This window comes from Cynoglossus semilaevis, chromosome 12, assembly GCF_000523025.1.
Source record: "Cynoglossus semilaevis isolate Cse_v1.0 chromosome 12, Cse_v1.0, whole genome shotgun sequence".
NCBI classification, from domain to species: Eukaryota; Metazoa; Chordata; class Actinopteri; order Pleuronectiformes; family Cynoglossidae; genus Cynoglossus; species Cynoglossus semilaevis.
The window spans coordinates 12481985-12505360 of NC_024318.1; the positions used below are offsets into that span (position 1 = coordinate 12481985).

The window sequence follows — 23376 nt, forward strand, 5'->3', positions numbered from 1 at the left end:
GCTGTAGTGGCAGATACAGAATTTGATCTGATGTGTGGAGGAACCCACATGAAGTAACTGGACTTTGCCTTAGGCTCCAGCAGGTTCCAAGTGGATTCAGCTTTGGTGAAACACTTGTTTTATTTAGATAAAGCCATAGGTCGGTCCTCAGCCGTCCCTATGGGCTCTAACAGTTAGACTGGACAGCAGGTTATGAATTTATTGAAAACAACTGAAGAAAACAGAGGCATCTGACTTTGTGTACTAACACAAGGCTATTACTGCCACAGTATGTGGGCAGTATTTGTTAAAGAATGGGACAAGGAGGTAAAGGTGCTTCATGTTGGAGCACGTGTTTTACTCTCAGACTAACTGCACTGTACTAACACACAAACACAGAACAACAAATACTGGTTAGGTGTTACTGAAGGAATTTTTTCAAAATAGCACAAGCCTGTTATTATTTGTTCACTTTTGCATAATCAACAGGGAATCTCAGTACAGTACAGACTTAAATAATAATAATAATAATAATAATTAAAAAAGAAACTTCCAGATAATTTGGAACAGGGCTGAGACCTTCTCATCTTCACAGTCTCGTTCCACACGTTTCACAGTTGGAACCCAAGAAACCCCGCACTCGGAGATGGAATTTCTGGGGTTCAGCTTTGTTCAAAGTAAGGGTATCATTACTGCCCCCTGACCTAACCACCGTTTTAATTTGACTACAGTGCAGATTGAAGTGTTTGCTGAAAAGCTCAAGCTTTTTCATTGTTTCTGACTCAGAACACAATAACGAGTACTTTTTTTCCATGTGTAGTTAGTAATCCCTGTCTTATAAAATTTTAATGAAAATGCTGTAAAATAAAGTTGAAAACAAATACAAATACTACTGCTGTGGGAGTACAGAACCAAAACTACTATGCAAATACTTTAAAACTGCACTGTTAAATACTCTAATTCACTTAAACTCCAGAAAATAATAATAATAATAATAATAATATATATAAAGATATAATAATACTTGTAATTTTTTCCTCATATGAATATTTTGTTTCAACAGTTGTAACACTGTCCATGTTGCAGCTTCATTGATGTCCTTGTAAATATTGATAACACTATAGTCACTAAATCATTTTAAGAGCAGGAATTTAAAAAAAATGTTTCTTAAGAACCTCCTAAGTTGTGAGTCATTAAAGTACACTCTCTTCTGTTCACTAACTAATTAATTATTACAGTATTGTCTTTAATATGTCCATTGTATGTAGTACTATATACTCACTAGTACTATTTTGTCACTATAAAAGACCTGGGATATTATTATCGACAGGTAAGAACAGTTTGGTTTGCTGAATGCTCTAACACGAGACTAATCTCTATGCTGCCCTGTTCTCTCCCCCAACCTCCCTCTTTACTCCCCCTGCCCTGTGAATGATGCAGTCCTGGCTGTACCAGCTGCTGCCCTTCCTCTCTCTGTGCCTTGCCTTGATTCCAGCTACTGTGATGAGGGGCTGATCATAACTGCTCCACCCAGGGCAGCATCAGCCAATCACCAGCATATTATTTTGGCTACGAAGACTGTCTCATCCAATCATAAGGCACACAAACCGAGTCTTCAGGGAAATCACTAACCTGCCTTATTTATTTTGGCTTTCTTGCGATGCTGCCTTGTGGTCTGGGTTCAGGTATTTTGTTGAGAATATCTGGATTGAAATTCATTTTGATTTTTTTTCTTTCTTTGTTCCCTGGAAACAGCACCAAGACCCGCCACCTCAAATAGAGACTTCCGTGTCCAAGAACACACTATACACCAAGACCTCCACCAGCTACATCGAGGGGGAGAGCCCCCACCTGCCTCAGGATCTGGACCACTCTCTAGGAATTGCCAGAGAAGAGGTGCAGCAAGTCCCCCCGTCCCCGTTTTATTCTGTATGTACAGTACTACTGTATGAACATTACTTTTTGTTTTGCCCTATGCAGATAGTGACAAAGGAAAAAGAAGTCCTGGAATGGCAGAAGAAGTATGAGAACAGTCGCCAGGAGGTGATGGAGATGAGGTGACCTGGACTACTCACAACAGCAAACCTAGTGTGAAAAATCACTTAGAATAATGTGTAGTACTCTGATGTGTCCTGGATGATGGTTACAATAGCCACTAAAATCAGTGGCATAGTATTGGTATTGATAGCTTTAGTATCCTAGGAAAAAGTTGGATTGCACCCCTTTGATCAAGAAAAAAAGCAAAACTATGTCACATACATTGACTTCATTTTGACTTTGTGTTATTTACAAGGCTGTAATTTGTCTGTTATTGTCTGTTATTGTTGTTTTAATCCAGTCATTATCATCACAATAATATTATTGCACAGCCATGCACGTCCATCCCCTCACTAAGAATCTACCTTCTCACCCACAGGAGGATTGTTGCCGAGTATGAGAAGACCATTTCACAGATGATCGGTGAGTTAAACTTTGGAAAAGTCACTGAACCAAAGATTAGTGAACTACCTGTCTCTATATCTGTTTATTTTGGTTTTAAATCAGTTATCTTTGTTTCCCAATCACTGCCATCACACTTTTTGCTGCACATGTTTATTTACAACCTGAGCAATAACGATAGTCTGGACTGAATTAATTTTAGAGAAAAAAAAAATTCTATTTGCATGTTTTTCGAATATAAACCAAATCCTTCTATTGTTTCTGGTCAGAGTTTTTCTCACATTTGCCCCCTATTTATTTATTTATAATTATTTTGTTAATGCATTTAATTCCACCCGCCGCCTATGATCTGCTCAGCTCACATCTCCTCTGGCACATCTGGCTAATTTCTGAGGCTTCATTTAATGCTGATGTAAATTTATTTTTCTTTCACACAGAACAAACCAGTCTGTCTGTGCTTATGCCTGTCACTCTGCTCTCTCACCTGTCTCGCCCTCCCAGCTTGATTTAACACAGTCCCTTCTTTTCTGTTCTGCTCCCATCTTTGACCCTAATATTTGATAACACTGTCAGGCATGCCAGGTGAGTAACAAGGACTTATCCTTTACTTTTTGTGTCAGCTCACGTCTCTCCATCTTTCAATGACTGCTGTACTGACTTTTCCATCTCATCTACTGACAGTTGTTTAATCATCATTGCATTGTCGAGATGGTTTATTGTATTTACCGTTGTGTGTGATATGTTACATTTACTATTTAATGTGTATTATTAAATAGTAACATTAATAAATTCAAACCATTTACACCTGTGCATTTGAGACCTTAACGTGTACGCCTGTATATTTATTTAAAGAGTTTAGGATTGTGAACACTTATGGACGCCATTGATTAAAGGTCAATCCTAGGAAGTAAACTGTTGACAGACAGATAGATAGATAGATAGAGTCTAGTTGGGAAAGAAACTCTGTCTTCAATTTAAAAATTGAACTTTATTATGGTTGTTTGTTGTAATTGACTAAATTAAAAAGAAAACACTTGTGCAGGTCTCTTTAACTCCCCCATCGTCCGGTGTGTTTGTTTGCATGTTTCAGTAATGACACAGAGAACCATGGGTGTAAACAGCTGTTCAAGTCATAAACATTTACTAATCCTCTCTGATACTGTGGTGGTGACAATAATGTGCCATTGTATTATACATATATAATACTTATCAGACTGTTCAAGCCTTTAATGTACAGCAGTTTGATGATTTGATGGACTGTTTATTTCTGTGTCCAACAGAGGATGACCAGAAAGAGAAGTCTCTGTCTCATCACACCATCCAGCAGCTGATCATAGAAAAAGACCAGGCTCTGGCCGACCTCAACTCAGTGGAAAGGTCAATGGCCGACCTCTTCAGGCGTTATGAGAAGATGAAGGACATGCTGGATGGCTTTCGCAAGGTGATTCTACACGGATCTGTACTAAAAATAAAATCTTTAGTTTTTAGTCACCCTTAGTTTTGAATGATAAGTGTAGGGCAAGATAATAATAATATTTTTTCTTGGCTCAGAATGAGGAGCTGCTGAAGAAAAACGCTCAGGAGTATCTGTCCAGAGTCCGTAAAGAGGAGCAGAGATATCAAGCGCTGAAGATTCATGCAGAGGAGAAACTAGACAAGTGAGTTCACTCTGATATCAGTCACTGCACGACGCCCAGCTAAAATACTGCAGGTTTGAAATCCATCAGTATAAGTGGAGGTTGTGATGGTGTGGTTGGCGCCAGGGCTCAGACAATAATGGGTCAGAAGTTTGATTTCAGCTTTTGTGCTGATGTTCCCTGAAGCAGAACAAGTCACCAATGGGATAAATCTGTGTCAAATGTAGGTCAGCTGGTAGTACAATGTGATTTACTGTACTTTTTACTCAGGTTAGAGTCAGTGGTGGAATGTGACATGCCTTCCATGTGGCTGTCAATATTACTGAATGATCAAATATATTGGAATACAACTTCTATGTGATATTAAGATTTTGCTTATGTGTAAAACCACAGGTGTTTTTATACAGAGTGCATTTTGTGTATTCATTTATTAATATTTTTTTGACTAAACTGACTAAAAGAAATCCAATGCAGCTGCACTAATTGTATTCTATTCTAATTCAAATGATTAAAGTTAGACTTGAAATGCTACTTTGGAATAGTGCGATCTGGCCTCTAGAGACTGATTTTTTTTTTAATGCCGACCTTGTAAATATGTAATTGAAAGATGCATTGACTGTTGTTTCCAGGGCTAATGCAGAAATAGCTCAGGTCCGATTCAAGGCCAGGCAGGAGCAGGCAGCCTTCCAGGCCAGTCTGAGGAGGGAGCAGATGAAAGTGGACTCACTGGAGCGCACTTTGGAACAGAAGGTCAGCTCCACAGTGGTGTTGGTTGAATCATCAGTATTAAACAATATAACATTATATAACATAAAGTGACTGAAAAAAAAAACTTGTTACTAAATCCTTGTTTTCTTTGTGCAGAACAAAGAGATTGAGGAGTTGACAAAGATTTGTGATGAGTTAATTGCCAAGATGGGGAAGAGTTAGCGGCTGTGTGGCACCCAGGCCAAATCTTAGGTACACGTGGAAAACAAACCACATGGAGCTCTCACTCTTCCAAGGACTGATATTAATCCAAGGCCAAGTCGGACTTAGGGTTTTGTTTCATACTGACTCTGTACACATGATCCACAGGAATGGTTTCTCCTGTGTATTTCTGATGCGTCTGTGTGTTGTACTGTAAAAGAGGTCTGGTTTAAAACATTTTTAAAAATGTATCATTTTAATTATGAGTGTGTCTGCCTGTGCAGGTGTGTGAACGATGCTGAGAAAGTGAGAGCGATGTTTGTTGGGTAAATTATCTTTCATGATTTTTGCCATGACAGCCATTGAGGGAGAAGACTGTTGACCCACCTCTGTTCAAGTCTCCTCTTTGTACAAGAGAGCGACTTTCAACGTGTCCCAGAGTTCCTGAAATGTCGATACTCCTCTAAGAGATTGAAAACTATCACAGTAGCTTATTGCATGTTCAAATGTTCATGTTTGTATATAATGTAGGAGAATCAGAGTATGTGCATTTTTGATAGATGTTCCGTCATCAGCGATCCTCATGTAACCTTGTAGATATTTGTCATATTTGTCATAGCTTTCCTAATGAAATCGTTGGACTTTATTTTTATTTTTGGATTTTATTTTGATATGAGGCCAACTAATCGTGACTGTATCCAGTTGTGACCACAAGTTATTTAATTTTCGGGTGGATATGTCCTACTCCTGCTACGGTCATTGTGTCACACTGAAGAGCAACTTCTCTGCACAGCTACTGTACAGCGTCTGCTTACAACGTGCAATAAAAGATGGCAATACAGCAGCGAGGGCCCACGGTAACTTCTTTTTGTTCTGAGTATGAGTCAACAGGAAAACAGAAGCACCCATGAACAGTTCTTCACCTTGATTCACTGTTGTCGTTTGATAATCATCTCAGAGATGAAGAATTTATCCTCAAAAAGGGTTGCAGCGTTGCTGGAAAAATATATAATAATCATCTAAGTTAAAAATAAAACTGCCAGATCGACAGTCCAACTACACAGGCTTAAACACAAAGTGTTGGTGCAGCATTGGGTGGTGTGAAAGATTTGTATATCTAAGTCAACATTGATGGTTTTCACCCTCTGATTGTATACACTGGGAAAGAGCAACTTGAGCCTAAAATACCATCTCAACACCCGGTTTGTCAAGGCTTCAAGTTAGTCTACAACTGACAAGTCTGTAGACGGACTGTAGACGGATTAATATTGTTACAGGAAAATCACCAAAGTTTTGGTGATGCGTTCAAGTCACTGTAAAGATGCACTGTAATGTCTTGCCCACTCCATGAAACCACATTTTGAGGAGAAAATTCATAATTATAATTTAATCATTTGGATTAGCAACAAATAAAAACATGTGAAACATACAACCAGAACAGTTGAATATGTGGAAGATCCCAGCTTCCATGAATGCAGCACCAGATTCACACCTGATTGAGCCACACCCATCTGTGAGTAATCAGAGGACACACCTGCATCCTTCAGGGTGTGAGTGATTGTGGTGTGGATTTCCAGGCTGGATCAGCTCTAGAACTCTGGGCTCCTCTGGATGGCGTGGTCATCTCTGGTCAGTGCAGGAGGGGGGATTATGAGCTCCTTTGATTGATCTCACATTAAGCCCTAAGAGCTTTAGGAGCAAACACGCCGCCTTCCATGGCGTGATCAGAAGGAACAAGCAGCTCCAACACCATGAGAGTTGTCCACTGCTGTTCAGCGCTGCTGCTCTGCCTGACCTTGCTGCCAAACAACGGTGAGGGCTTTTTCTTTTTCTGTCTTGCTGTTGTAGGTTTCTCACGTTTGTTTCTCCTGTTGGACCAATTCTCCTGCGTTATCTGGTCATTTGAGCTTCTTCAGTGTCTTCAGTCAGAGAGACGTCTCTCTGGTGGGTTATTGGATTTCTGAGAAGAGGTCAATAATCTTTAGATTCGTTTTCCCTCTGTGACACGAACTTCAACTGTTTAAACAGCTCTGCTTGAAGATGTTAGGACAGAAAATATTTGCCACATTAAAGGCCTACTTATTTATGTTTTTAGCAGAATTCTTCCACAACCAAATTGCTAAAAATTTACAAATTGTTGTTAATTTATGACCAATTCCTTTTGTTTTTCTTCAGAACAGTCATCCTCCCTTGTGGAGTGCATGCGATCCCAGAAGTTAATCTCTTAATAAGGCTGAAGGCTAATACTCTACTGTGTAACATGGCTACAGGGTTAGGTTGGGTTCAACCCCCAGCAGAAGGGGATACTTTTTCGTGCTAGGTCAAAGCATAAAAGGAGAAAAGCAGGATTCCAAAGGGACTCAGATTTGTCTGTTTTTTTTTCCAGTTTAGATGCTGCTATTCCTAAATGTTGGATTTCAAGTAATTTAACTAGGATGTCACTAAATTCTGAGAAAAAGTTGTTGGTTGTTTTTTCCGATATTTAAAAGATAACCTTTGGTTAACTATGAACAGCATTTTGAACCCCTACAGCTACTGTATTTCTTGATGTCAAGGAGGTTATATTGGTGGACAAAGCTGGTTGTGCCTTTGTGAGAAAAGTTTTTAAGAATATTTCTATAAATCCTACACCCTCTGCTTTCTGCAGGAGCAGTTTTTACTCCTTCAACATTTGTCAGTGTGTTTACAGACTTATCACACCCCGAGATCCTGTGTTTAAAAAAAAAAATCATGACAAACTCCAGTCCTGGGGTTATAATAAATAGGATTGAGGTAAAGTGTGCCACAGCTTTGTGCAGTATTTACCATGTTCCAGCAACTGCAGCTGGCTGTCTTCAGACTCACTGTCTTCAGGTCTAAAAATGGGTTTTAATAGGACAAAGGAAGCAGCAGAAACTGAGATGGAAACTGAAATACCAAGGAAACCCTGCATTAGCATCATAATGTGTTCCCATTAATTAATGCTGTTCCACCCTGTTAGTAGAAACACAACAGTCTTGTTTCCAGGGTTTTTCTTATTGATCTGTGAATACTTAGTTTTACAGGGTTTGTAATTTGAAAACATTTTAATGATTATACACAACTGTAATTGTTTTTCATTTACGTGTAGGAAAACAAACTCACAGGCTACTGTATTAGGTACTGTAGTCTTAGTCAACCACTCATTGCTCATGCGCACATGTTGGTCGCACGATGACACTGGAATTCAGACGTAGACCTTTGCAGAGCACATTCACTACAGGCAAACTCAGAAGCTGCTTAATGAAGTACAGTACTCTGATTCACACACCCTTTGTTTAATCTGGACAAAAATGACCTGCTGAAACGGAAATCATCGATCAGAAATGGGACCAAACAAAATCAAGTTGAAGTGCCACACTGGTTGGACTGAGTATTTCAAATACTGCTGATTTGTTTTTGACTTTGTTGCAGAAAATAGTGCAATTATAGTGACTATTAACTGAAGCGGTTCACTACAGTCTAAGACCATAGTAAGACTGTGTTTACCTGTATATCCTGTCATGTTTTGGAACAGAAATATTAGGATCCATATAATAGATGGGCTTGAACAGCTGATGACCTTACAAAAAATAAAGTCATACAACCAAGTGGCAGATGACCAAACGTTTGTTTAGTGGCAGTATCAGCCTCTCCTTTGTTCCTTCCAGGTGAGACCCTGCAGTGTTACACCTGCATGGGCTCCAATAATGAGGACTGCAACCGGCAAGGGTCCAAAACCTGTCCCAGCTACTCTGATGCCTGTGCTCTGGTGGTGGGTCGTGAGAGTGAGTCCAGCAGTGAAATCCCAAAATAATCCTAGTTTTACTTCTTGCTACCAAACAAGATATTAAAATATCTAAATCTCCATTAGTGGATGTGTGTGATTACTGGAAAATAGTCTGGAGACAGATTCTAGGCAGCAGGAGGTTCAAGGCTTTAGGGTGCCGCTATTTCTACTTAATCAGTATCCTTAATTAGGACACCACATGTTCTGGGTACCATGATAATAACATCTATCCTCAGAAAATTAAATTAACGAAATCTCCATATTTAAACCTGCAAGTGTTGGATGTTGGATGAATATTATCAGAAAGTAGGGCATCCAAAATTTTCAACCTATTATCAACCAATCCAGTGCATATGCACCAGTTTCCCTAAATTACCCCAAAGTGTGAGATGTGTAATGAACACATATTTACAGTAGGAAGCCACACCTTTAATAATATAGCCTAATTTATAGTAAAATGTCTAATGTACATATGGGTTCTATGGTCAGTCACTAGACCAGAGGTTTCCAACCTTTTTGATATCACAAATATCTGGTATCTTGTTTTTCTTTTTTGTAGAATTCGTTTCCTTTTTTTTTGGCTTAATCTGGTGTCCTCTACTCACGTACTGTATACATGTACAGTGTAACTGACACTGTGAAGATAGTCCTCCTGGGGTTTCAGCCAATGGTTTCTTGGAAAACATTATCTTGGCACAAAACTTATCGTTGGTCTAACTACAGAGAGTCAATTAGTCTTTTGTCGCAATTTTCATTAACCCTCACATTCCTTGATGTTTGAGAGCATTTATGCAGCCATAGGATTAATGAGGCATGTTGAATAAACCACAGACATGAATTAAAGTGATTTCTCTGACTTCTTCTGTGTAGAGCCAGAGTTACTGACATTGAGTTTTGTGTGATTGTCAGGTGGTGTGATGAAGTCATGTTCTTACAAGTCATTTTGCAGCCAGGCTAACAGCCAAGGAAACAGAGCCCCAGGTGTCAGGGTTCACTGCTGCTACAGCGACGACTGCAATTTGACAAGCTTCGCCGCCCATCTGCCAGAAGTCAACTTCCTGCTGTTAATTCTGCCTTTGTTAATCCACGCCTCTTAGATGTGAGTGGAACAATTCAACAATAACAATAAGTACATAACACTAATAGTGACTTTTATTTTTTTTACTAAACTCATATAAATCTCATGTGCAGAGCAGCTTGGTGTTGGGTGTATCTGCGTAGAGGCTAATATCAGATCATTTATTCTTTGCCACATTAGCTTTAGCCTCATTAAGTTAATGTTTAACCAATATGGTGTTCAGTCTACACTGACGTATCTGATGTCATATTGACTTCCCTTGGCGTCCGCTCTCTGTTTAAAAAAATATCTATCAAATTTTTCTATCAAGTCATCGCAGCAGATACAGAGAAATATAATAATAATAATATAATTGTTGAAATTATTATTACAATAATACCAGCCAGTTGTGAAGTCATTCACTTTTTACCTTAGTGAAAACCATGTGTATTGTTTTGTAAGGTGGGAAGTTGGAAAAAAAAAAAAAAAATTCCATTTTCTACACATTAACACAAGCCTATTATTTATTTATATTTCTTTGTCGAGTTCATCTTAGCATAACACAGATAGAGGTGTGGAATATATTACCTGCAGCTGGTGGTTATAGCAACATCAACTACATCAGAGAAATATTGAGTTTTAATATTTATAATTTGAAATTGAAAATACCATTTGTCATGGAATTGTAAACAAACATTCAGTCTTTTTAAAGATCAGCAGAAAATTATGTAGTTAAATGAAACACAGAAATGTGATTATTTTTTTAAAATTCATATTATTGAATCTTTTGTAAAATGTTCTTGTGTTCCCCTGCTAGTTACAATTTCCTCCTTTGGGGAAAACAAAATGGAATATGTAGAATATTTATTTTCTAAACATAACATTTCTATGTAATGGTGCATTTAAAGAAGTTTAAAATTCTGCAGGTAGATTTACAAAAACCCATTTTCGGCCCAAATTAACCGTTCTTGTGACAACTTACATGTGCGTCTACTGTAGTTCACATATCTACCAGTAGAAGGCAGTGTAGTCAAACCTTTCACCTCAGCAAGAGCAGTTAATGTATAAGACTGTTGCAATTTCTATTGACCAGCCTCGCCTCCTGGGTACTGCTGAGACTGCCTGCAGTCAATAGTGATAATAACTGTACTGTTTTATTGCTGTCTGTTGGGGGTTGTGCTTTATTTAAAAAAAATAAAATCCCTCCTCTGTCTCTCCCTGTTGTTTGAAGCCAACTGTTTTCTTTCTTTTCTTCCCCTGCTGATGTGTCCTCTGACAGGCAGGTGTGAGAGTGAGAACACACTGCCCTGGAGGGGGCTCTACACTGACCCCAAACTGTGAATCTCCTGGCCTGTACAGCCAAAGACTATAATGGGGCTAACATTCACAGACAGTCAGGAGAGTGGCCCCACGTCAGGCCTCATTAGCCTTCAAAAGGCTTTCACGTTAATTAAGGTGGTGGGAGAAGGTTTGTCTAAACGTGAAGAGCTTTTGATGGATCAAGGTGATGCTGAGCTCTAGGTGATGGATTCCAGCATGTCTGTCTTCCTTTAGTGGGGGTTAGTAGTACTTTTATTCAGTCTGTTGAACATGTCATGGCTCATTGAAGTGAGAATATCTGCCACCTGCCTGTTTCACCTACAGACGTTTCGAGACAAAGCTTACAATTTGACGGAGTATTCGGAAGTGCAATCATGGCCAAAGCCACAGCTGAAGTATGAACATCTCTGGACAATAACACTGTCCTCCTCAGACAAGGCATCGAAGATAAAACTGAAGGTTATCGCCATGGCAACTTTGCTTTTTTTAAAAATTGGAGTATGCTTAATCCCAATCCTCTGGTACCTGAAGACATTATCACAGCAAATCCCACTGTCAGTCAGCAAAGGACTGAGCCTGCTGCCCTTTAAGGGAGGCAGAGTCGCGAGGCGACCCGTCCCTCTACAGTGGTTTATAAAGTAAAGCAGACAGCTATAACTGCTGCAGAATGCCACCAATAACCCACACATTGACTTCCTGTTATTATTTTTGTGCATGTGGGTTTGTGTGAGTCTGTGTCACTCTTATCAGGAAGGATTTTGTCATTTTTCTCAACTGCTTCCATTTCACCGTGCCGCAGAAAAGATTGACTTTTTGAGAAACAATCATGCTTCCATATTTTTGCTGTGAAATCCACTCGCCGCGTCTTTATTGCATTTTAATTACATTATTTATTTGCCAGGTGCATCGATCTGCCCAGCCTGTTTGTAATAACAGCAGGCAGCAGCAGAGCTGATTAGACTGATCAATATGAGAGGTAAGAAGAAAATGTAATACTTTAAGGACAATTGTGCTTAGTCACGTCCTCCAATCACACACCCATTAGGGAGCTGCAGAATTCAGGCGGATTACTGGACTTATGATGGATGACTGGCTGAATGTGGGGAATGACAGGACCTGACAAAGTAAAAATAGTCAACATTTTCAAATTCATACAGAGGTAAACAAGTACATCCTATAATGTATATTTTCCGTTTTTGTTATCTCTATATGTCACTTTGACGAGTGTTTTCTTTAGTGTAAAAAAACCCCCACCCATATTAAACATATATTACCTAAGTTGAAAAACCAAAAACGCTTAGATTACAAACTTGTACTTTGTTGTTGTTAAAGGTGATAAATACATGAATTCTTTCTGGTTCAAACTACCTGTGTAATTATTTGGTTCCCCAAGTACCAGCAGTATGAATGGCATTAAAATACAGCATCGCAGGCCTGTACCTTTCTTGACTAAGAACAGTACATGGAGAATGAGCGTGTGGTCGAGTGTAAGGAAACATTTACCAGTAGAAAGCTTTAGGGGGCAGTATTTCAAGAAGATAATGTCATCTGCCATTTATAACCAGTGAAAAGAACAGCAACAGAGAGAGGCAGAACCTTATTATAGGATGGGAATAGTGGTATTTCTTTAAAAAATAAAATCTCCTTTCATAAGTATGATGCAATGTGAAGTGTTTGGAGGCAACACTGTAGTGGCTAAAACATCTGAGGATAATTAAAGATGGTACAAAGTTATCAGTGGTGTAAACTCGTCCCCATAGAATGAATTAATGTGAAACATCACATTAACTCCTGACACTGTTTTATGACAAGGCTTTTTTATAGACAAACTATGGTTTTTAAAAATGGATACAGTTATAAGATAATTGTTTGACAATATTGATTCATTAACATGACGCTGTGATCTGACTGTAGATGTGTATGTGGGTCTAAATGGTGGTCTGTCTCTATAAATGGCTTTGTGACAGACCAGAAAACCAGTACAATGGCTACTTGCCTTTCACCAGGATTGTACAGGTTCCAACTGCGAAATAAGGAGAAAAAATAAATGAATGTTTTTGTTTTGTTTTTGCCAAATAGGAATAATAATTAAAAAAAACACTGTGTGACCTTGGAGCTCGTCCACAGTGTTTGAAATTCTGTCATTTTAGTTCCTGGTCTGGCACACTTAAAGAAACGTATTCATGTGGGACAGCTGTGTCTGGAGTGACAGCAGTGTTTGGTTGTTCAGGGATGAGACAGTCTGTTGGCCAAACTCTGCTGAATGCAGTTCTTCACCAGAAAAACAAATTATACAGAGTGAGGTTTTATTCAGTGTGTCTTACTGATGCTTTAGAGAGGCGTCGGGATGTAGATTCTACAACTACAACTATTGCTGTTAGGATAAGTGTATAAATTGTGAATGTGAACTTTTGATTGTAAGATGAAAGAACTTGTTATTGTGGATGAAAAGGCGGCAAAATGACAGTGTGTGAAAGAGTGATTGTGTTTACATTAATCATCTCTGCCCCGGCCGGTCAGCTGGGGTTCACTCGGCGGTCACTGGTTCTAAGGTCGTGGGTCTTGAGTTTTTTTTTAAAAAGATCTGTGAAGCAGAATTAAAGTGATCTACCTCCGTACTGAAGACCACGGGCTGTTTGTCTTTAAAACAGGAAAAAGTAAAAAAAAAAAAAAAAAGGAAAACATCACGGGGAGAGCTGGGTTCCTGAAGAGAGAGCTGGGGAAGAGAAAGAATTCTGCGTAATGAGTGTTTTCCCTGCTTGAGCTACTTTGATATGTAACGTAATGGCCCACCTTCTGTGAGGCCACTCTCTGGCTGGAGGGCTACAAGGAGTCCACTGAGAACATCTGAATATGACAGGAAACAGGGCAGCAGTGGACGCCGTCGAAGGGTACAGATGACATTTCCACAATCGGATGACTAGAACAATTGTATCCTTTGTGTTTGCAATAAAACACTTAGCCGGCGTCCATGCTGCATCCTTCTAAAGACCTTTTAATTGAAACAACAGCAGTGGCAATGTTCCGTTCACAGATTTTCCTGCAAATTGTTTTCTAAAATATATTTCAGATGTCATGACTATTCATTAGCAGATAAATTCCAAGTAAACAGACTTTGAGCCAATATACAGCAATTAGCAAAACCACCATATGTTCTCTGAAGATTTCGCCTCTTTCCCCGTATCCTCTCATGAGGCGACTTTTTTGCACCTCGCTCCCTCCCTCCCTCCCTCTCTGCCTGTTTCAGCTATATCAGCGGTGCAGCCTGTCTATTTTTGTGATCCCCCACAGGATGAACAAAGGAGCAGGGTTATATAAAGAGAGGGCTCGTATGATGAGCTTCTTGTAAAACTGCAACAATTCTGCTAAGTCTGTGTGTCTCACGCAGGAACAAGATCTGCATACGTCTATGGAGAGGAGCTTGGATTTTATTTATTATTCTTAGGGAAAATAGATAAAGTTGACCTGACGTGTCTTCAGGAACAACTCAAACAGTTACATGTGATTATGGAGAACTGCAGAGGGAACGTTTATATGTTCTAGTGGGAAGGAAAGAAACAAAGGACAGGAACAAAGGAAGCAGACCTTTATAAAGACCAAACCAAAATCACACCAATAACGATGGTGCCCCAAGGTGAGGCCAGGCTCATTCAGCCGTGCCTTGTAACCAGTATAATTAGTTTTGGAAAGGAATATCAACTGATATAATTAAGCATTCTCCACTAATGATGAACTTCTGTGCTGTGACTGGTGAGGCGCTAATTGATGGGAGAGGGAAGTAGAGGGGGATGAGTGCAGGGGGCGGGTGACGTGCTGTGCAGGATATGACTGCAGTGCTGCAGGAGAAAAAACTTTTTCACGCTTGGGTCTTAATCAACAGGTTATATTTGGTAGTTCTTTTCCCTGGGCTACAGAAAAGATGTGATTACCAAGTCGACTGAACTTGCTCAGTGCTGTTGGACCGAGGGGTCAGTAAGTGCAGAGAAGAGGGGTTGCACAGGTCATGTTGGGAGTCTGAACTGTTCCGAGTTTATATGGAAGCGGAGGGCGGCAGATTTGCACGGGGAGCCCTGTGAGGAGGGGTCGTAGCTGAATCAGTTGAGGGGATAATGGTAAAGCAAATTGGTTTTGACAAGTGTGGGGAGGTGGAAGTAATGTAGTCCTTTAAAAAGGGAGATGAGGGATAAGCCAACGACTGAGATAATCAGGGTTACCATTTAAGAGCTGAGGGATGGATAAGTCCTGAGCTAAAAACGTAGGGTCTGCTGGTGTCGTTGAGAAGTGAGGCAACTGGGTTAACATGTGTTTAAACAGTATCTGAGGTCTTGTTGAGAAAGAGGTGTGGTACTGTGTGAAGGACAACAAAACCTCTAAGTGTTGATTTTTCGGGGCTATATATTGATTGGATGATAAACCACTCTTAAAATGTCAATCATCTAAAATTCTCCTGCTGTTTGTAAGGAAGTCGTATCTTAGTCTATATGTAATGACAACAGGCAAGGTCACCTGTGTACTGGTTTGAACCCTAGTATGGAGTTCAAATGTTCAGACGAGCACTGAGTTTTCTCTGTGTACTCTGTTTTCCTGCTACAGCCCAAAAGCAGGCAAGATTAATTTAATAAAACACTTTGAAATTGAATGTGTGAGATTATGAAAGAATAAAAATGACCATTCTACATTAAAACACAGGGTGTTCTTATAGTCTAAATAACGTTCCAAGAATTGTTTTTCTTCTGTTTACTGATCGTTTGTTTTGGGGCAGCACAAACAGGATAAATAACTATTTTGATTTTATTAAAATAGTAAATGACAGACTCTGCTGGTCATATTATCGAGAACAGATTGTTTAATGTTATTAATACACTAATGTATTGAGGCTTAATAAAATAACATGAACAGTTCATACTCAAACAAAACATTTTGTACAGAGCATGACGTTTTACTGTTGTCTAGTGTTAGTCAGGTTGGCCTTTATTGAACAATGTTCATTATTGTTCATCAGTGATTTTAAATGAGAATTCTCGAATGGCTTTTTGGTGCAAACCACTGGCTTAGAGACTAATACAGAAGTACATACATGAGTATTAGTTAAAGCCCAGATTACAGTAAAATAACTAATTTAGTTGAAATAATTTGCTGACAGGAATACATGTAAAAGAGCCAAACAATGGTTAAATCAAAGTTCAAGTGGTAAAATAGTTCTGTATATATTTTTTGTACTGCTGTTTATTTGAAACTTCCAAGCTTGGGGAAATGCTTGCTTAATTCATGCAAACCTATAATTACTTTCTCATAACTTTCAACAAACAGTCTTCAAAACAATTCAGGAGATTTATTTGTATTGATGTGTTGTACTTTAAGTCATTAATAAATCAATTTGAGAAGCCTTGCCAAATTGATAGTGCTTCTTATCAATATGCCGCAGTCATCCTTGTTAGGTCTCTATGCAACAGACAGACGGAAAACAAAAAGTACACGAGAAAAAAAACCCAGATATTTAAAGAGACAGTCTGAGACACAATAGCCAGCAGCAAATATGACCGACGACATTTAGCCTTTATCCGCTGTTAGACATCCTTGGAATGAAGCATCATTCCCATCAGCAAGCTGCCTGCCAGATCAGCTCAACCCGCAGCCAGCTAGACAGACGTTTTACAGCAGCCAGCATGGAGACAGACTGAAGCACAGAAACCATCAAAGGTGTTTGAACACAAACAAGGGATTAACAGTTAGTTGTTGGGCAGAGAAGTGATGTTAAATACAACAACAGAAATGGGCCACTCTGCAGGAGAGCAGCCCCCAAAACACAAATGTAAGCTCTTTTTTGCCACTTCATAATGGATTAATGGATCAATTTTACACTAGAAATGTGAAGGCCTGCTTTTAAGGGTGTACTGTTTTTCTGTTACCATTGTTAAAGTAATGAAAAATGATCTTTTATTTGGTTATTTTTTCTAGGCATCTTTATAGCACTCAATTAGAGAGAGAAAATCAGACAAAACAGACAGAGGGCTGTCTCCCTGAAGACAATATGTCCATTCAGTTCTTATGGCTCATTTTGGCTCAAATATTTAAAAATCAGTGTAATATCAGAACAACAAATCAAAGACTGTGATGGTACATATGGATCATTTAAATAATATAGTGCTTGAATACTGTTGAAGATCCTAAATGTATTTTCTGTGACATAATAGATGTCATGATATGCCTTGACATAAATTAAATTAAAATATACCTAATTTTCAAGTCTTTGTCCTGGTCTTGACACATAAGGGTCCTCATCACATCACTGCCACCCGCATCAAGTATCAGCACAGGGTCGGACGGCGGTGGGGGAAAAAATGGAGAGAACGAAAATATTGAAGGGCTTGCTCCAACTGTCAGGTTTGACCTCTTTTCCCTGCTTGGTCTTGTTGTAACAGCCCTTAATCCTGACGGCTCCAGTGCCGAGCGGTCACAAGTTTTGACAGCAGAGTGTAATGACCTAAGATGTTCACTGTGGGAGGTGAGGAGGGTAGTTAGGGTTTGAGGGTAGGGAGGAGTAGTGAGGAGGAATGTTTGATGAGAAGTTACAGTGTTTGCTTTAGGTGTGATGCAGTTTCATATAACGACCACTGGGTGACCAGCTAGTTTGTTTTAGGGGTCACATGTCTCAAAGAAAACCCCACTGGGGACAGAGAAAGGATTTTAATGGTGGCCTGTGACAAAGACACTGCCGTGCTCAGTGTTTATTAGTGTGTTTGGCCTTAGTTTTTCAGATTGCAGATCCTGGTTTAATCTTACAGAAACTGTTTCCTCCAAGGAAAATTTAACAAATCACTGCAATCTCTTTTGACAGTATTCATCTTGTATGCAGACAATGTGAAATGAAAGTGTTTGCACCTGGCATCAAATTGCTTTTTGGATGTGTCACCCGCGACACCCGAGACGTGTCTTCTCATTTTTGCTGCTTTTGTTTTGGCCATGGATTAAAAAAACTGGAATGTTTGGATACTGATTTGTAAAAACAAAATTATTTCAGGTCACATCATAACTGCAATGGGTCAGATGAGGCTAAGGAAGCTGGATCTAATCCGTCCCGAGGACAGTGTTCATCCATTCATGCATGCACAGGAATGTGGTCACATGCAATTGTAACTTTGGTGATTAGATCTTAAAGTGCCTCAGGACACATTTGTAGCTCAAAGCTGCTTTAATGTGCTTGGATTACCGAAGACCGATCGTATTACCAGACCTGAGCAGGGTCTTGAGCAGGGTCTCGGACTATACCAAGAATGAAAGTACTGGTTTGTGAATCTAGTATATATTGAATTGTTTGTCTGTGATGTGACAGGAAATTCATAGGGTTTTAGTTTTTACAGATTGTGGAAGTTTCTACATTTAAAAACTGTTTCAGTTCATATTCTCCATTTTAGTTTCAACCCTTCTGCAATTTGTGTTTCCACAGTGAATTTCTTCAGGTGACAGCCTGTTTCTTTGGCTCGTCTACTGACTGAATATCAATTGCTTTCAGATGGTATTTCAGTTTTAGGAAAAGAAAAATAAAGGGATGGAAAAAAATGTTGCAAATTTATTAGTGGTTTAATCAGGCTTCCATTCAAGTTTGGTTAAAATGTAAAATTTGCTCTGCTTACAAGTTTGTTTGTTTGTTGAGGCATGTAAAGTTGGATAAAATCAAACTTGCTGATACAGATGCTTGGGGCATGTGAACAAAGTTCCATAGCCAGAAAACTTGAATTTTGCTCAACCTTGTTTATACATTAAACAAAATGTTAGAAAAACGAGAAGTGAGAATGCTAATTATCTTTTTTTATTTACTAAAGATAATATACTAACTTAGCCTAAATCTTTCATAAGACAAAGACAAAAAAAATCTTGTGGGATGATTCTTACACTGGCAGTAATGTCTCTACCTTAAAATCAAGGTGAGAGTGTGAGTGCTGCACTTGGTTGCCATGCAACTGTTACAGTGACACAGAGGTGAGAAAAGACAATGAGTGCAAATTAATTTTATATCAAACGTATAAGAAATTATCTTTGACATACTGGACATGTTACTGTGTGAAATGAATGTCTGAAGGAGAGTCTTTTATTTTACATAAGGTTTCTGCATTTTTAATTGTTTTTAATCAACTCTATTGCAACTTTGTCTCATCTAATTTCATTGCTGTAAATCCGTCTGTGCCATTACAGAGAAGGAAAAAAAAAAAAAAAATACAAGAGACAAGAGTAATCTTGTGTACTGATTATATTTCTTAAATTTGTTATTCTCCCTTGGACTGCTTGTGAGAAAATTTCACACCACAGAGCGGCTGTTGCTGTTGCCATTGTTTTTTGTTTCCACATTAAGCATTGTCAGCATCTGTGCTGGTTTTACATCAAATCACATAATCTAATATACTATATTTTCCCCAGAGGGAAAAATACGGCTGCAGAACAGTACACAGTATGATTTAAAAAAACAAACAAAAAAACCCCAAACAATTAGACAAACAGTGGAGTGTAACAAATTAGCACAAAATTGCATGTTTATATTTAAGGGCATTCATTACATTTGAGCAGTAGCCTTTAGATTTTATAGATGCAATTTAATGCAGAGTGGAGTGAGCTGTTTCCAAAAAAAAAAAAAAAAAGCCAAACTCACATGTAAATCAAAGTGCAGAATGTGTAGAAATGAAGTGCCAGACTAAGATGACAGAGTGAGATACATGTTAGAATCAATCTGTTTCCTCCTTGAGTGGTGTGAGGGATGTTGGGATAAATATGTGCTTGTGACAGTTGGTTTAACACTTACTCACACAGTCATGTCTGCCTGATGGGAACAGATTGCATGAAACCCAGAGGCACAACCCGATGTAAGAACCAAGTCAGAAAACTCCAAATTGTGACCAAATGACGTGTCTGAGATCTGACCATGATCCTCCACTGATGGACACGAACAAAGGCCAAACCAAATAATTGACCAGGACAATCTGCCGAAACTAAATCAGAGCTCTGTGCCAACAGTTGGTCACATAATTTAGTGCTCAATATGCTTGGAATATAGATGGAGGTTTTCTAAGTATTTTCCAATTTTGTAGCTAGAGTGGATGGATTTCTATAAAACAACTTCTGAACATAATAGCTGACAACCAAGAACAATTTTGCTGTTTTCTGTTTTCACCCAAAAACTTGGATTCACCGTGGACACTCAGTGTTCTTTAGGTTCATTTACCAACCTCACTCTCTCGGTCTACCTTATGTTTGTTACTATAAAGTCATTGTGCAGTTTATTCCTTCTCGTGAAATTTCTTGGTTAAGCCCTTGTCTTATCTGTTGTGATTTTTTTCATAATTTAAAGCCTGACAGAATAACTTACAAACCAAGTTCAATTCCTTGAACGAGCTTTCATTCTTTGCCATTACAGCTGATTTATATTCTTATATATTCTTACTCTCTGATTTTCATTTGAATCTGAAATGCCACTTTCAAAAGCTCCATAGATAGAACTCTGATTAAAAAGCAAACTCTTACTATAAATAGATGGTAAATATTTTATTGGCATGATGGAAGAGTGGTTTTTGGTCTTTGTCTTACAACAAGTTCATGGTGGAAGCGTGTGGGCTTCTGCCTAAGTGTTAGAGGGTCTTCTCCAGGTTCTCGTGTCTTCTCCCTTGAAAATTAGTTTACTCCAGTTGACCTGAGGTGGAAGTGTAAATGTGAGTGGCTGATTGTGGCCTTGTGATGTACTGGTGAACTTTCCAGCATCAACTGATGGCTGCTAGGATTGGTTGCAGCTACCCCCATGACCTGATTGTTTTTCATGGTTCAGTGGACTTCCTTAATATATATTATAATATATATAAAGACAAAAGTACATATACATATGTATACTTTTGTCTTTAGCCACTGTCTGCATAAAAAAACCTCCCTCTGACCCCAATCTCCAACAGTTCAAATTCATATTCCAATATTGAAATTCAAACTTGTTCACTTTCAAATGATTTGTTTTTCACTGCAGTTATTGTAATTGCTTTTTGCTCCCAGTCAGTGAAATAAAATGCCCACAGTAATAAGACTTGTTCTCACTCGCACAGTAGACTAGTGTGAACTTACAGTGATTCATCTCCAGACAGATGCATTCTGGCGTCGTTCAAAATGAATATTTCCATCAGTTGCGAATTGCTCTGCATTGTTTATCTTCGCCGTATTGAACTTTGTGTTGGACCGCCTTATCTTTACTCCTCCCTTTGCCTCATATCCTCATCTCATTAGTTTCCATGCCTCTTTAGGACAAGCGGCTGTCTCATTATTAATCCTTTAGCTTCCTCACGCCCATGCAAACTATAGCTCTCCGTGGGCCTGATGTTCAGCTTATAAATACCTCCTCCCTGGGGCTGAAACAAGTCGAGCCCACATATGAGATAGAAAATCACAGGCTTAACCTCTGTCCCTTTGTATACAACAATCAAGTAGATAAATAAATGTTTAATTAAGAAATGCTCCTCTATGGCTTTATTAGGCTCGGGGGTCGGTGACTGATGACGAAGGGGATATGAAAGACGCTGTGGACATGAGGGTCAATCCTCTGCCTTCACCTATAGAGTGAAGCACACTAAAGGGGTATTTGTTAAATTCTGAGAACCCACAGGCCATTGAACATTACATTGATGTTATAGGCCATTCATAATGGAAAAAAAAGATTCATTAAAAAGGAAAGAAATGTCTATGGCTTGGCCATTATAAGAATATGTGCAAATAATCAATGCAATCCAATTATTTTGAATTTAATTGCCATTTCTAAAGAGCGGGCGGCAACTTATAGGTGAGGCTTTAAGATTAATTGGCCAGAAAATTAATTTACTGAGTAATTTTCGTCATAAACAGAATGGCATTTTGCTTTATCAGGATGAGTCAGAGTGGATTTCTTTTTTTTTTTTTTACCCTTGTCTCAGTCCTTCCTTTCCATAACTGCAGCTATTGAATGGACATCAGACTCAGACAGTATCTCATCTGTTCTTCAGCTTTTTATTAATGCAAATGTTTGATGAGATGTCCACTGTGTTCTGTCTGTCAGTCATCTGGGTTTATTTTAATTCAATGTGCAAAATGTAAATACAGCGCTTGCTTAATAAATTAAATTTGAAATCATTTTTGGCTTTATATCTCTAAAAGAAATCTAGAAATACTAAACTGTGTTTTAAGTGTGTTATAATCCTTGGATTTTTTTTTATTTCTAATTTCACTTGATTTTTCATATCGTGGTGGGTAAGGATACAAAGTAAAGCCTGATATTACAGTCTTCAAAACTTTCCTGCCATTATAAAGTACTTTCCTTAAGTGTGGGGACTCGGCTACATTGTCCTCAGTGATTACAGTGCATGTTCTTAAATGTGCAGGTAGAACAATGTGGTTCTTGCCGTTCACATTACTTAGAGACATTTTTAGCACTGGAAATGAAAGCTGGTCTTACCACGCCCTGTGTCTCACAGTGCCTAACAGGGTGAATGCTTTAACTTTGTCTTCATGAAAGGACAAACTGCATTATGCTGTTATCGTCTTTATATATACAGTATATATATATATTTTTTTTTTTTTACAAAATTATAGTTTCATTTATTGCTAATCATGGTATAGATTTAAACAACTTTGACATGGAGGAAGTCAGAAGACGGCCTTCTAATAGAGACTCCTGAATTCCTCTACCCTGCTGCTCTCTAAACTTCAGTGTAGTTGTCAGCTCCTTGTATCACATCTTGACTTGTATACAAAAATGAATGCAAGAAATAATATTAAATAATTTATATTTTTAGGGGCATCTCACAATTGTTTTTTCACCATAGTGAACTTCATATTCACTACAAGATACACTATGGGATATCTAGATATTTAGATAAAGATTACTTGACCAAAATCCTTAACTATTAAAACTGTATTTAACATATTGGGTAGGAACAGAAGAGAGAAGCATATCTCTAGTAATAGGCATGCAATAAAAGGTTTTGTTTACCCAAAGGTTTGCTCTCTTACTAGAACTGGTCATATCAGTTGTGATATATCACAAGGCCTCATTTTAAGCCCCTATTATCATAATTATCATTGCTAATAGGATCAGGTCTTATTCTGATAATGTATACACGCTTCTTCTTAGACTCCTCCAAAGACAATTTAATTTCCTGTCAAATGTTGGCAAATGAAAAAAAAAAAAACTTGGCAAAGCTTTAATGATTTGACCAGGATTCCATTAATGTTTTGTTGACATTTTAATG

General features: G+C 38.5%; 2 protein-coding genes across 11 annotated transcripts in view; both read left to right on the forward strand.

Annotated features, from left to right (window-relative positions):
• The window catches only part of tacc2 (transforming, acidic coiled-coil containing protein 2), a 37629-nt gene extending 31821 nt beyond the window's left edge, over window positions 1-5808 (forward strand). For 5 of the 9 annotated variants that reach the window (XM_025060730.1, XM_025060736.1, XM_025060735.1 and 2 more), the window contains 8 exons: window positions 1735-1875; window positions 1960-2036; window positions 2396-2439; window positions 2992-3000; window positions 3699-3859; window positions 3970-4076; window positions 4685-4805; window positions 4920-5808. In XM_025060730.1, the coding sequence (XP_024916498.1) occupies window positions 1735-1875; window positions 1960-2036; window positions 2396-2439; window positions 2992-3000; window positions 3699-3859; window positions 3970-4076; window positions 4685-4805; window positions 4920-4985 (726 nt within the window). In that variant the 3' untranslated portion in view covers window positions 4986-5808. Of the gene's footprint in view, window positions 1-596; window positions 657-1734; window positions 1876-1959; window positions 2037-2395; window positions 2440-2991; window positions 3001-3698; window positions 3860-3969; window positions 4077-4684; window positions 4806-4919 lie in introns of all 9 variants that reach the window. The other 4 variants (XM_025060734.1, XM_025060732.1, XM_025060731.1 and 1 more) reach the window with 2 other exon arrangements.
• A 140-nt stretch (window positions 5809-5948) lies between these two features.
• On the forward strand, window positions 5949-14339 carry ly6pge (lymphocyte antigen 6 family member pge). 2 transcript variants are annotated; one of them, XM_008322220.2, is made up of 4 exons: window positions 5949-6776; window positions 8633-8749; window positions 9661-9850; window positions 11088-14339. In XM_008322220.2, the coding sequence occupies exons 1-3, from the start codon at window positions 6716-6718 to the stop codon at window positions 9846-9848; spliced, it is 366 nt and encodes a 121-aa protein (XP_008320442.1). In that variant the 5' UTR covers window positions 5949-6715; the 3' UTR covers window positions 9849-9850; window positions 11088-14339. The 2 variants fall into 2 exon arrangements, with proteins under 2 accessions (XP_008320442.1, XP_008320441.1); XM_008322219.3 differs by lacking the exon at window positions 11088-14339 and having other exon boundaries at window positions 9661-11075.
• The last annotated feature ends 9037 nt before the right edge of the window (window positions 14340-23376 follow it).

What these genes read in the sequence shown, in the direction of transcription:
- ly6pge (XM_008322220.2), top strand. Translation starts at nt 6,716, where the DNA reads ATGAGAGTTGTCCACTGCTGTTCAGCGCTGCTGCTCTGCCTGACCTTG. An exon ending in GACCTTGCTGCCAAACAACG is followed by an intron (nt 6,777 to 8,632) that starts GTGAGGGCTTTT and finishes TGTTCCTTCCAG; the next exon opens with GTGAGACCCTGCAGTGTTAC. An exon ending in TCTGGTGGTGGGTCGTGAGA is followed by an intron (nt 8,750 to 9,660) that starts GTGAGTCCAGCA and finishes TGTGATTGTCAG; the next exon opens with GTGGTGTGATGAAGTCATGT.